Source organism: Asparagus officinalis, chromosome 5 (genome assembly GCF_001876935.1).
Source record: "Asparagus officinalis chromosome 5, Aspof.V1, whole genome shotgun sequence".
Lineage (NCBI taxonomy): Eukaryota > Viridiplantae > Streptophyta > Magnoliopsida > Asparagales > Asparagaceae > Asparagus > Asparagus officinalis.
In genome coordinates this window covers 106,231,857-106,246,861 of record NC_033798.1, presented here as the reverse complement: position 1 = coordinate 106,246,861, position 15,005 = coordinate 106,231,857, and the positions used below count along the sequence as shown (strand labels likewise).

General features: G+C 36.0%; 1 protein-coding gene across 1 annotated transcript in view; it reads left to right on the top strand.

Moving 5' to 3' along the window:
- The window catches only part of LOC109842307 (protein GAMETE EXPRESSED 2-like), a 15,199-nt gene extending 2,170 nt beyond the window's left edge, over positions 1-13,029 (top strand). The window contains exons 3-10 of the mRNA XM_020411203.1: positions 198-533; positions 7,505-7,831; positions 8,392-8,598; positions 8,676-8,752; positions 8,836-8,977; positions 10,528-10,836; positions 12,738-12,862; positions 12,916-13,029. Of these exons, the coding sequence (XP_020266792.1) occupies positions 198-533; positions 7,505-7,831; positions 8,392-8,598; positions 8,676-8,752; positions 8,836-8,977; positions 10,528-10,836; positions 12,738-12,862; positions 12,916-13,029 (1,637 nt within the window). The remainder of the gene's footprint in view (positions 1-197; positions 534-7,504; positions 7,832-8,391; positions 8,599-8,675; positions 8,753-8,835; positions 8,978-10,527; positions 10,837-12,737; positions 12,863-12,915) is intronic.

Sequence of the window (15,005 nt, the reverse complement as noted above, 5' to 3'; positions counted from 1 at the left end):
AAAAGGCCAAAATTTGATTGTGATGTATTTCCCAAACAAAGTTAATTACCTCTGAGTGAAAATTCATTGTTATTAAGGAGGCATTTATACCACTACTTTTAAATCGACGGAGATTTTGAATTTACAAATAATTCACTCTTTTTATACTTTTTGTTTCTTATTTATATGCAGTTCTAATTGGTAAATGCTATTTGAAGGGCATATCTACCCATCTGCTTGTGAGGTTTCTTGGATGAACCTTGTTAATGAATTTGTTGCTGGAATGAAAGCTTATTTGAGGGTAATTCCCAAAGATGCATTTGGTAACAATATCTCGTCCGTTAGTCTACCAAAGGGAGATTACTTTGTGGTGTCTGGATCTTATGAAAATGGGACTGCTGCAGTTGTCCTCGACTTCAGAAACAATGGTTGGAGTGAATATGGATATATTATTCTTGAGTTCGTCCCCATCACTTCTGGAAGCCTTTTGTTACATGCGTTTGGTGATAATCGAACTTTAAGCGGTTCTCCTCTACATTTTCTGGTTAAACCAGGTTTGTTATTTTTTGTGTACTTTTTATGTTATTTAATAATTTTTGGAGATATGAATATGGTTAACGGCAGTGTTGCTAAGTGTTCTTTAAATGTGCTTGATATATTCATTGAAATGAGGTCAGCCTTTGCTTACATTTATGAGATCCAGAATGGCAAATTGGATGAATGGACGATTGGCTGCTACTTAAGATTTTTGTTTCCAGTATGGTTGCCTTCATGTACACATGTTGTGCAGGAATTTTCTATGCATTATAAGAGCCATTTCTCTGACCTGAACCTGATATTCTATGATATATTATTGCTGGCTATTAAGATGCAGTACATCATATATGCTAATGGGCCTGTATATTAATTGACCATCAGACATATTCTTAATTGACCATCAGACATATGCTTAGTACTATACTCCCCGTTTTAGAATGTTTTTTATTATTCTGTGTCATTCTGTACCCTAATGATTTTTGCAATTTCTATCTAAGAAGAATTTGCACAGTACCGTTTATTTATTTTGAAAGGGTTCTCTCTCTTTATCATCAGCTTAAAATGCAATCCAGTTCAATAGCTGGTACATTTCCAAATCCTCCAACAGGCTTTTCTTGTGTGAATGGCAAGCTCAATCTCGTCAATAGATTCTTTGCCAGGATATCTACATGGTTCATATATCAGTATATTTTGGCAGAGCTCTTCCTAATTATTTTCCACTCCCTATTACATTATATGATACTTAGTATAGCATTACATTGTAGCGAACACAGTGGTACCTAAATTTTATAAACTTTACAAGGGCATGGCTGGCTGATATCTAGACTTAACAATAAGCTTGTTCTTCAAATCCTAGTTGCTTAGAAATTTGGCAGCCCACTTAGCATCTTATACGAGTAGTTCTTTCAGTATCCTGCCAATTTTTTATCGAATAAACTTGTTTTGATTCCACAGAAATGTTATGATGGAAAGTTACTGTAACTACAGTAATCACCTACCCGCTACAGGAATCACTAACTGCAGACCCGCTAAATATTATTGTAGCAATATTTTAGAAACAATGCTCACCTATCACAAACTCACATATATAGCTCTCCTTGTCGTTAAGTTCTGATCATCCCAGTGTCTCCAATTAAGAGTGAAAAGAAAGAGAGAGGGTGTCATAATGGACTAGCGTGAAGAAATATTAGTGGGTTAAATAGAGAAGTCTAAAAACCTAAGAACAACTAGTACTAGCATTTTAGCGGTGGATTTAGCCAACCTACGAGTTGCTCTCCGTGGACCTACGGCTTGCACACGCCAATGGGCCCGTGAATCTGGGACGTGAAAAATGGTATTAGAGAAGTTATCAGCCGGAAATGTGGAGCTAAGTGTTATACGGGGCTAAGTGTTACACCGTGTGGATGCGGTGAGAGCTACATCTAGATAAACAACGCCTTATAGTGATACTATGATGTGCCAATTGTCATGTCTTGACGATGAGAACGTCGTCTTTGTAAGATGGAATGATTGTGATACCCCCACTTTAGTCCCACATGGACTAGCGTGAAAAAATATTAATGGCTTAAATAAAAAAACTCAATGCCCAAGAACAACTAGTGCTAGCATTTTGACGGTGGATTTAGCCAACCCACGAGTTGCTCTCCGTGAACCCACGACTTGCACGCGCCAACGGGTCCGTGAGCTTGGGGCATGACAGAGGGATAGAAAGAGTGAAAAATAGAGAGAGTTTCTCTTTAAAAAGAGAGATTATAATTCTTTAGTTTTTCCTCATAGTGGATTCTTCTATCTTTGCCTGTGGTTTTTACTCTAAATTTATTTAGGAGATTTTCCACATAAATTTGTGTTTATTTTATTAATTTTGCTCTACTATTCGCTAGGACCTTGCTTTATTAGGCCCTGGGTTTATCCTAACTAGTGGTATCAGAGCCCGACTAAGGGTGCGTGTATCTACTTATCGTATACTCTGTGACTGTCACCAAAAGTGGATCCTCTATATCAGAAAATAAATTAGATTATCATTTACTCTTTGAAGGCGATGAGCACTATTCACAAACACGACATTGTTCATAAGTGCGATACTATTTATAAGTACAGTACTATTCACAGATACGATTACTATTCATAAATATATTTACTATTTACTTGAAATAGTAAGAAGTTACTATTCGTGGTAGAAGTAATGACGACGAAGTTCAAGATTGAGAAATTTAACATGAGTAACTTCTCACCATGAAAGTTGAAGATAAAGGCTAATTTTAAGAAAGATAATTGTCTAGCAGCTATCGGTGCAAGGCCAGCTGATATCACAGATGATAAGAAGTGAAACGAGATGGACGAAAATGTTATTGTAAATCTCCACCTGGTATTAGCAGATGGGGTACTGTCAAACATAGAGGAGAAGAAAGCAAAGGAGATTTATGATACTCTAACAAAGCTATATAAGGTAAAATTAATGCACAATAAAATCTTCTTAAACAGGAGAATTTATACTCTGAGGATGGCGAAATCTACATCAATAACCGAACACATCAACACCCTAAACACACTGTTCTCCTAACTCATAACGTTGAGACATACAATCGGTGTGAATGAACGTGCATAACTTCTACTTCAGAGTCTACCTGACTCATATGATCAGCTCATCATCAACCTAACAAACAATGTCCTCACGAACAATCTAGTCTTTGACAACGTTGCAACCGCTATTCTGAAGGAAGAAAATCGGCCTAAGAACAAGACAAGCAGACAAGTTTGTAACAAGCGGAGGCCTTATCGGTGACGAGAGAAAGATCAACGGAACGTGACTCTAGTAGGAGTCATACCCATGGTAGATCAAAATCAAGAAGTAAGAAGAATATCAAATGCTATAATTGTGGCAAAAGAAGGCATGTGAAATCGGAGTGTTGGCACAATAAGAAAAGCGATGATAAAAAGTCTTCAGAGCCATCAACATCTCAAGGATACGTTGTCAGCTCATCAGATGATGGTAAAATTTTATATAGTGGAGCAACCATTGTTGATGAAAACAGAAAGATGTTTGCTAATGTCTGGCTTCTAGATTCAGCAGCATCCTGGCACATGACCTCCCAGAGAATGGTTTTATAAATATGAACATATCTCAGGAGAATCTATATTCATGGGCAATGAACATGCCTTGGAGATTTTTGATATTAATACTATTAAAATCAAAATGTTTGATGGTACAATACATACTATTTAAGATGTACGACATGTAAAAGGCTTGAAGAAGAATCTATTGTTTTTAGGACAATTAGATGAGCTCGGGTATAAGACACATATAGAAAACATGATCATGAAGATTGTTAGAGGGGTGTTTGTTGTGATAAAAAGAGAAAAGATTGCTGCAAATTTATACATGCTTAAGGGAGAAATCCTGTAGGAAGCTGATTCATATGTGACATCAACTAGCCATTGAGAAGAACAAACCATGATGTGACATCGCAAACTAGGTCATATGTCAGAACGAGGCTTGAAGATTTTCTCCGATCAGAAGCTGCTTACTAGACTCAATTCGATAGCTCTTCCATTCTGCGAGCATTGTGTTATAAGTAAGCAGCATCGGCTGAAGTTCAACATATCGAGTTCTAGAAATAAGGCTATTCTGAAACTAGTTTATTCTGATGTATGGTAAGCACCAGTTACATTCATGGGAGGAGCAAAGTATTTTGTGTCATTTATTGCTGATTACTCCAAAAAATATTGGGTGTATCTTATCAAGAAGAAGACGGATGTGTTCTTAATCTTTAAAGCCTAAAAAGCGCGAGCTGAGCTTGAATCTGAAAAGAAGATTAAGTGCTTGAGGTTAGATAATGGAGGAGAATACACAAATGGTGAATTTCTTACATTCTGTAAGCAGAAAAACATCAAAAGACAATTCAGTATTGCTTATACTGCTCAACAAAATAGAGTGACGGAGCGGATGAACAGAACTCTGTTGGAAAGAACAAGAGTAATGTTAGCAACTGTAAATCTGGATAAAATCTTTTGGGCGGAAGCAGTAAAAATCACTTGTTATGTGGTGAATCGATTTCCATCAACTGTAATATTGTTAAATACGCCAATAGAGATGTGAATTGGTAAACCAGCTGATTATTTCAACCTTCATATATTTAGAAGTCCAGTGTACTTGATGTACAATGCCTAAAAAATTACAAATCTAGATTCAAAATTCAGAAAATACATTTTCTTAGGGTATGCTGACGGAGTTAAGAGTTATCGCTTATGGGATCCCACTGCCTGTAAGATTATCATCAGCAAAGATGTTATATTTGTAGAGAACCAACTGTAAAGTGAAGTAAAAGAAAACAGTTCAAGGAAGGACTCGGATACTGTAGCTGTTCAGGTAGAAAATGGTCCAAATTCTTCTGAAACAATACCGGAGCATGATGTACAAGAACCAGTCGAGTCCAATACTCCAGAAGTTCGAAGGTCAACTCGTGAGAGAAGACCACCGACTTGGCACTCAGAGTATATTACAGAGAGTAATGTTACATACTATCTTCTAACAGAGGATGAAGAGCCATTAACTTTTTATGAAGTTATAAATAGCACAGATGTATTTTTATGGATGGTAACAATGTAGAAAGAAATTGAAGCTCTCCATAAGAATAAGACTTGGATATTTGTGTCACTATCACAATGAAGAAAGACCATATAAAATAAATAGGTCTATAAGATCAAGTGAAATGGCGATGGTCAAGTGAAGATCATGCTAGATTAGTGGTAAAATGATATGCTCAAAAAAAAGCTATTGACTTCAATGAAATATTTTCTCCTGTAGTTCGACTTATAACAGTTCGAATAATCCTGGCTATGAGCACTATATTTGACTTACATCTAGAACAACTAGATGTGAAAACAACATTTCTTCATAGAGATATTGAAGAAGAAATTTACATGCTCCAATCAGAAGGTTTTGAAGAAAAAGAAAAAGAGAACTTGGTTTGCAGATTGAACAAATTTCTGTACGGACTAAAGCAGACACTGAGGTGTTGGTACAAGAGATTTGATTCATTCATCATGAACTTTGGATACAACGGACTTAATTCAGACCCTTGTGCATATTTCAATAAGCTTGGTAAAAATAACTTTGTTATATTATTATTGTATATTGACGACATGTTGGTTGCAGACCCCAACAAATATCGGATCAAAGAATTAAAGATGCAATTGGCTAGAAAATTTTAAATGAAGGATTTAGGATCTACAAACAAGATTCCAGTTATGCAAATTTACCAAGACAAAATTAATAGGAAGATTTGGCTTTCTCAGAAAAATTATTTAAAGAAAATCTTGCGGCACGTTAACATGCAAGATTGTAAGTCAATTTCTACCATATTTCCTGTTAATTTTAAGTTATTCTTCAGTATGAGTCCTAGTAGTGAAGAAGAGAGGATAAAGATGTCTTGAGTACCGTATGCATCTGCAGTGGGAAGTCTAATGTTCGCTATGATTTGTACAAGACCAGACATTGTACAAGCAGTGAGAGTGGTTAATCGATACATGACGAATCCTGGTAAAGAGTATTGAAATATTGTAAAGATGATCCTAAGATACATTAAGGGAACCTCAAATATTATATTATGTTATGGGAGATCAGATTTTATTGTCAATAAATATGTTGATTCTGATTATGCAACTGATCGTGATAATAGCAAATTCGTCACAGGCTATTGTGTTTGCACTTGCTGACGGAACTGTAAGTTGGATTTCAAAACTGCAGTTAGTTGTAGCTACTTCAACAACAGAAATAGAATATGTAGCAGCTACACAAGCTTGTAAAAAGGCGATATGGTTGAAGATGGTGCTGGAGAAACTCAGACATGAATAAAAGAATATTTTCTTTATTTTGTGACAGTCAGAGTGATTTACATTTGACAAGAAATCCAGCCTTTCATTCAAAGACAAAACACATTCGAGTTCGATACCATTTCGTTCGTGAGAAAGTGGAAGAAGGAACAGTGGATATGCAGAAAATTCATACAAAAGATAATCTAGCAGACTTTTTGACAAAAACAGTCAATACTGATAAATTTATTTAGTATCGATCCTCTTGTGGTTTGTCGGAGATGTGAGCAACATGAAGATGATAAGATAGAAAGAATGATGTAAAGATATAATTAATACTCAATCAAATTTTTAAGTGGGAGATTGATGAAAAGTTACCGTAGCTACACTAATCACCTACCCACTACAGGAATCACCAGCTACAGCGATCACCTACCCGCTACAAGAATCACCAACCGCAGACCCACTAAATATTATTGTAGCAACACTGTAGTAACAGTGCTCACCTACCACAAACTCACCTATATATAGCTCTTCCTGGCGTTAAGTTTTGATCATCCCAGTGTTTCCAATTAAGAGTGAAAAGAAAGAGAGAGGGAGAGAGAAAGAGTGAAAAATAGAGAGAGTTTCTTCTTGAAAAGAGAGATTGTAACTCCTATGTTTTTCCTCATATTGGATTCTTCTATCATTACCCGTGCTTTTTACCGCAAATTCATTTAGGGGGTTTTTCACGTAAATCTGTGTGTTCATTTTATTACTTCTGCTCTATTATTTGCTGGGAACTTGCTCTATTGGGCACCAGGTTTGTCCCAACGTGCTGCAGTTTGAAAATAACTCAAAATGTGGCCGTTACAGAGCTCAGTGAAAGAAAAGGATTCATGTTGACAACCCAAATATGGGATAAATGTTTCATTATTGTTATTGTCTTAAATTGATTAGTCTCACAACATGCGACAATGTGCAAAAAAACTATTTTAAAATCTTGAGACTTGGAAGGCTGGAGCTGGATACAATTGAAGTAGTTTCAATAGATGCTGTTGGTCAAGTAACAGTTGTATCAACAAAATTGCACTCTGTTTTATTTATTTAGATGTTATCCGCCATTCATTGAGATATTCCAATAACCTTTATTTGTTTATATTATTAATCTAAATACGCCTTATCTACCTTGTTACAGGTTCCATAAGTATCACCAATAGTCTGGCTAGATGGAAATATGGAGCAAGCTTTTTGCAAATTTTCTCAAAGCTTGAAATATTTATACACCAGAAAGATCAGTTTGGTAATTCCGTTCCAGGTCTATATGCATTTGATGCTAGAGTTGTTCACAAAGCTACAAATTTGTCTGTTCCAGTTGCCGACTTGTTCTTCCAAGAGGTGTCAGAAGGAGTTCAATTGCTTTCTTTTTCCGTAACAGAACCTGGGGAATTCATGCTCACCATTTTCAATGCCAAGTTAAATGAGAGCATTTCTAATATGCCTTATCAATATACTGTCTTCATAGGTATGTTTATTTTGAAATTTTGGATAATTTGCAGAAATTTGCCTGAGTCTGTTGCTTTCCATCACTTCGGGAGTTTTGATAAGGTAGGACGGATGACAAGCAGAGTCCTGCTGGAGGATTAGTTGAAGCCTGGCTTGGGAGTTGGTTTTCATGCCTAAGCCTATCCCAGATTATCAGATTTGAGACCATGAAACACTTAATTCGTTGGACCTTCTTCCAGCAGATCCTAACTCACTAACTGTCATCTGTATCAACATAACTGGAATTTAAGGACATATTCTTGAGGCAAAAGTGAGATGTGCATATAAAAATCTCAATTGCACACAATTAGAGTAGTTATTTATCAAATTGTTCTTCTCAGTTGAAAATAAATATGAATCGTACTATAATTTCACCGGCACAAATAATTTGATCCCATGTGGTGTTTGGTTTTCCTAGTTTTAGTTATAGTACATACTTTTATCATTAATCTCCATTTGCACTTTGTCTAATCTGTATGAATTTATGTTTCTGTTTTAACAAGCTTTCTGCTTACTTCCATTAAATGCATCTTTGCTCAGGTTATTGCCATGGATTAAATAGCTTTGTCAACGGATCTGGGCTAGCGAATTCTATCTCTGGTAGAATGTCTCATTTCATTGTTTATTTGGAAGATCTGTACCACAACCCTTCTCCAGTTGAGGCACAATGGCTACAAGTACAAATTTTCAGTAAGAACAGCACATTTATTATTCATCCAGTGATGTGGCCTCTAAGGAATACCAACGGTGAGAACTTTGGAATCTTCTCTTTCTTCTTCAGAGTACATATATGGCATTATTGACTTTACATGTACAAATACCAGGAACAGCACCAAGCCCAGTTTTACTGGAAGGACGTACGGAATCTCTTTCTATATTGCCAGCTGATGAAGATAGGCCTGTAAGGAATTTCATGCTTCTGCTTTTGAGTGTAGCTATCCTTATGTAGGGAGCTGACATGATATTTGATCTTGTTGTTCTTAGTTTGCTGGAAACGCATCAGTTCTGGCAAGTAAGTATAGCATCACATATACTGCTGAAAAATCTGGAGAATATGAAATATGGGTGCTTTGTGGAAATATTGCATTAAACAATGGCCATCCTTACTTGATGACAGTATTTCCAGGTACTCGCCAAATAAATCTTTGCACCTATTGTACTTATCATACCAAGGGAGTAGTAAATTTCTCACATGAATCTATTTTTGTATTTAACTATATATGTAAGTTTTACATACACATCATATAATAACACGCAAACTATAGAAATTTGTAGGCAAATACGCAAATGCTTACACACTCACTTGCATGCACCGCATACTCGCCCACATGCACATGCGCGTGTGCACATACACACACGGACGGGATGAGAATTAGATTTTGGGCATGTGCAAATGCATGCATTTGAAATTCAATTGAATATGCGTACAAAAACTAAAAAGAAAGGAGCCATTTGGAGTGAGAGTTGATAGGCTCTAATGAAACATTTAATATGGTGACCTCATGGTTTATTTTCTAAAGACGTGTACATTTTGTTTTTTGTCTTCATGATATGACGCACAAAACACAGAGTTATACATGTATTGCTGTAGTAGATTTTTAGCCAAAATTCTACATCTAAGAAACTATTCGATTAATTGGTCAATTTTGAGCTATTTACAATTTTGAAAACAGCTTACCTATGCTTGTTGCTTAATTCGAATAAATTTTACATGCCTAAAATTGTTGACAACCTAGGTAAGTTGTTGTTTACGTAGTTGCTTTTTAGCAGAATTGTGAATTGGGTGATTCCTACTTGGACGTATAAGAGAATATCTGCACTCCTCCTGCTACAACATATATTGGTTGCATGATTGCAAGTATCTAGATATAAATTTTGTCCATTGACAATGTTTTTACTTGCATGAATACTTTCTTTAACATTATGGTGTCTTGTTACTTATTATGTACTCTTATATTTGATATGTTGTCAAATGACAAGAAGTTGATGAATCGATTTGAGCTAAATAGTTGTGTGATTCTCTCATTATCAGACCTTGAGTATGTTTGGTGCTCTGTTATTGAAATTCAGGCATGAAGGTTTCTAGTGATGAATTGTTCATGCAAGCTAACCAATTTTATGAAATGAATTCCTATCTTTTATGCTATAGTTGTTTCTGAATTATTTTGATGTGAACAGGATATATTCAGCAAAGCTTAATTGGCTTCTAGTGTATTGGATTACGTAACTATATGCTTGTCCGAACTTGCAAATTTTGACATAGCTATGATATCATCTTCATTTTCTTACCTGATTGTAGCAATACTTAAGCGGTTCGATCGATCCAATCATACTATCTGCTATTTGCTTTCCTTTTTCAAAGACAAAGTTATATTTTCTTATATGGAACACATGCTAGGGATTAAGCACAAGAAAAGGAGCTGTGCCAGTGTTTAAATTAAGCTTGATAATTGTAAGACCTTCATAACAGGAATTCTAATTTTCTTAATTGCATTCTGTTATGGTTTCTTTTTTCATTTGCGGTGCAACCTCGTATGTCTTCCCTAATGTTATATTTCTCTTCAAGCTAAATAAGTTCTTGTTTTAGGGTTTTTTTTTTTAATATAGTGATAACCTATGAGTTGCTATTTTTCTGAAATGTATAACACATTAATGAGTGGGTTGAAATCTCTGCAGGCATGGTTGACACATCATTTTCAAGTGTCTTCAGTTTTACGTCTAGAGTCGGGAAACTCATGAGAAACATGATCTCTGTACAATTACTCGATGCATATTTGAACCCCGTCTCGTCAGAAGAAGCAAAACTAAGCTTTGATATTAAAGTTTCAAACAGTTCAAGTTTCATGACATGGGCTTTTGTAGACAATAAAGATGGATCCTATGTTGGTTACTACATGTCAAGAGCTCTTGGTGCTTACAATATGTGCATTTTATATGAGGATAAGCCCTTGGCTCCTTGCCCTTTTGAAATCCAAGTGTACGAAAGTAAGTTCCATTACAGACACTTTTGAAACAAAATTGTTATAAGACTGACCGAATTTTAGCTAGAAAATAGACAGAGTAATTCTAGTGCAATAAGACTGCGGTGTTATAATCGTCCCTATTTAACATGTTATCTTCTGCTTCAAACTGTAAATAATACACATGGCATACAAAAACATATAACACATGGCAGTTTAACTGTGCAAGTAGACTCTAAATTTAGTGGATATCTAGCGAGTTTAATGAATAAATTATTTTCTCATAAGCTGTCTGCCAAATTCGTGTTGGTCAGTTTGTGGATATTTTAACTTCAACTAATAGTGGTCGTTTGTCTGCCCGCTTCGTGCGGCCAATATTTGTTGCTTTTTTGTTTCATTATACGCTTATTAATTGAATAAGGGAGCATGGTCCACCTTTATCTCAAAAAGGAAAGTTATTTGCCAAGCCTGTGTTATTTGAAGTACATTTCTCTGCTTTCATGTGCAAATGCCCCATTTTTACCACCATAAGTTCTTTTTTCAGTTATAACAAGAACATTATGGGAATTTAAAATGAGTATAATATTCCAAATGTATGTTGGCTTTCACTATGTTCCTACTTTAGACAGTTACAAACTGTTCCATTCTTGTCAAAGTTCAATGGCTGGAATATATTTTAACCTGTAATATGGTCCCAGGCTAAATTGTAGAAAGGACTATCACTAGTTGCCTTATCAAGTACTGCTGAAATTTTTACGACCAGTAACTCTCCGAGTTTTTGAGATGCTTGTCTTTCATCTTAATATATGGTCTTGGAATATTATGGTAATAATAAGACTCCCAGCTGATATTATCAACATCTTTGAGCAGTTGCCTGTTTCTTTCACATGTTCTCAGTTTAACAAGCAACTGAGACTAGCATTATTAAATTTTTAGTAAAGAACATTAGTCGATATTTTTCCCAAAGTTTGTATTCGCTTTATTGATCTCGCATTTGAGATCAGCGAACAAAGCAACTATAGTAAGATTCATAATCAGCCCTGTTATGTGTAAGCAATTTTGCTTTTCTATTTAATATGAATCGATTCAGCTTCTTTTGACCTACTTTGCTTAAAGTTACGCTAAACTTTCCTTATTTTGAATCCTCATCGATCAATGATTATAAGCTGAGATATCCATCTTATGGTACCCTCTGTAACTCGAGGAATTTCTAATGAATAACATTTGTATAAGTAATTTTTATTATCTTCTGAATGGATGAATGATCTACTAGGTCCTCTTAATGAAAACTATAATTTATGCTATGTTATGGGAATGACAGTATCAGGTTATCCACTAAGTTATAGGAGTTGACTGACAGGCTTTGGACTTTTTGGCATTAAGCTGATAGAAAGTAATGATTAAAAGAGCACATCATGTCCATGGATTTTCTCTGTTTCATGAGATTCATTGTCACAGTTTATTTCAGAAATCTGAAGAAGGTTGTATTTAAATAGTTTCAAAGGCAGGTCAACGTTGACAGGTTTTATTTAGAAAATGGTATCTGCCCATGTGGACGCTTTCCATCTATTTATATCTTGGGACTTATGCAGGACGTGTAGCTTCTCACCTAATAAGGAGAGATTTGGTTGTCATTTGATCATGACACTGACCTTTCTACTATTTTTAGTGGTAAGAAAAAAGTATTATTCCTTTATCTGAACTTTCATCCGATGAACCTAATTTTATTCCAAATATATACAGTGAATTATCTAATAAAAGAATAAGAAACATCACAGGAAACTATTATTAAAATTCAATTGGTTCTTATACCTTTAGCATGGGCAAAGAACCAAACGAAACAAAGCCAGTTTTCGTCTTTTAATTCATGTACTCTGAGCAAGACTTGATTTGATGATTGATATTTGCTTAAAAGTTATTTTGTAGGGGATTATTTTGCTGAAGCCAATAATGACAGCATTTCTGTGTGGGAAGATGAGTCAGTTGCTTTTAATGTCCTAGCAAATGACTATGTTCCAGGTGGACAATTTACTATAGCTGGATTTTCGATGGTAAGTAATACTAACTGCTTTATCATGTGATAGTAATGTTGTCATGCATGTAGGCTTGGTCCATTTTATTGCATGATCATCTCTATGCCTTATGCAAATTTTCTTTGATTGTTATGCTTGACATTGAGCATGTGTTGCCCATAAGAATCTTTCTGGAGGAGTCTTGAAGATTAGCATAGTTTACCATAATAGCATAGTTGATTGCTATCAGGGCGGCAGCAGGCCTGTTTTCACCAATGAAAACAACAGCAGGTGTAATTTGAAAGCCAAATATATAGGGTGCTGCTAAAGGTGGCGAAATTTCGAAAAAAGAACAGGGTTGACATCCTGTAGGGCTCAGTTTAGACCAAATTCTTTTGCAATAGGTTTAGAGAAGATATCATCTTTGTCCACAGCTCCATTCTTTGGTCCACCAAGTATTAACATCTACGACATCTAGACATTATCCAATAGGACACCCAGATATTTATTAAATATCTCCAATATATACCCGATATTCAGGACGCCCAGATATTTATTAAATATCTCCAATATATACCCGATATTCACCATCCGATATGGAAGTCTTCCTTCCAATATATCACATGTTAGCCAGCAGCCTCCAGCAGCTATTGTTGAATTTTAATTAAGTGGCGGGCCCCACTTATTTAATATTTCACCGAAAGTTGCTGCAACGTTTGAAAAATAAAAAGGCGGCGGGTCCTACCAATAAAATATTATCAGTGACGGGTCTCACCAATAATATTTTATTTGTGCATAGTATTTCTCAAACACTATAAATAGGGCCAAAACTCTTCAAGAAAAATCATCCTAGAAACAACTCCTCTTGTAGAAGAGTAAGAGAGAAAACATAAAGAGAGTTTGTAAGAAATTTGGAGAGTATCTTGATCAAGAGAGGGCGTTCTTTGATCCTTTTCTTTTGGAGTATAAAAAAATTAGGCATCGTCGTTGCACCGTGGAGTAGCTCCGTAAGAGTGAACCACGTTATATCTGTGAATACTGTGATTGAATTTATATCTGCTTAGGTGTGTTTTTGCATCTCCATTTGAGGCGATCTTATTGGTGTGTATCCTAATAACTGGTATCAGAGTTTGACTTAGAGTACGTATATCTGTTTATTGTATGCTTTGTGGCTGCCACTAAAGTGGATCATCCACATCAGAAAATAAATTAGATTATCATTTACTTTTTTTAAGGCACTGGGCACTATTCATGAGTATGATACTATTCATAAGTATTGTTACTATTCATAAATATGGTTCGAGAAAAGACAAAATCTTTTGCCATGGGATCTACAGTTGAAGATAATAGGCTTCGGATTGAGAAATTCGACGCTAAAATTTTAGGTATTGAAAGATGCAGATAGAAGACTATTTGTACCAGAAAGATCTCTTCCTACCCCTTCAAGGAGTGGAGGGAAAACCTGAGAAGATGGACGACGATAAGTGGAATGTGCTCGATCGTAAAGCACTTATCACCATCAGGCTCAACATTCACCAGCATGTGACTTATAACGTCTCGCATGCGACTACTACCAAAAAGTTGATAGAGGCCTTAGAGGCATTGTATGAGAAACCGTCTGATTCAAATAAGATGTACCTGATAAAGAAACTATTCAATCTAAAGATGCAGCAAGGAGCTCGCGTGGCGGACTTTTTGAACGAATTTCAGGTTATAGTGCAACAACTTGCTGAAGTGGATCTCAAGTTCGACAACGAGTTTCAAACTTTTCTGCTACTTTCTTGTCTACTAGATTAGTGGGAGAATTTGGTGATGGCGGTGAGCAATGCCAATGACAATGATAAGATGAAGCTCGATACGGTGATTGGGGCAATTCTGGATGAAGAATCTCATCGTAAAGTCTCAGGAACTGAGGCCTCTAGCAGTGGGAGTGCTCTGCATGTTGAGGCACGAGGGCATGCGCAGAAGAATGGTAGGGGACGATAAGACCGATCAAAGTCTAGAGGGAAGTCTAAAGGGCCGAACCCGAATAGTTACGGTGAAGGAAAGTATTTCAGATGTGGAAAGAATGATCACTTTGCACGGGACTGCAGAGCTTCTGTTCCAGTATCAGCAGGGGATGATCAGGCTGACGGTGCAACCAATTTCATGCACGAGATGGATTTGGATGTATTTCTCATAT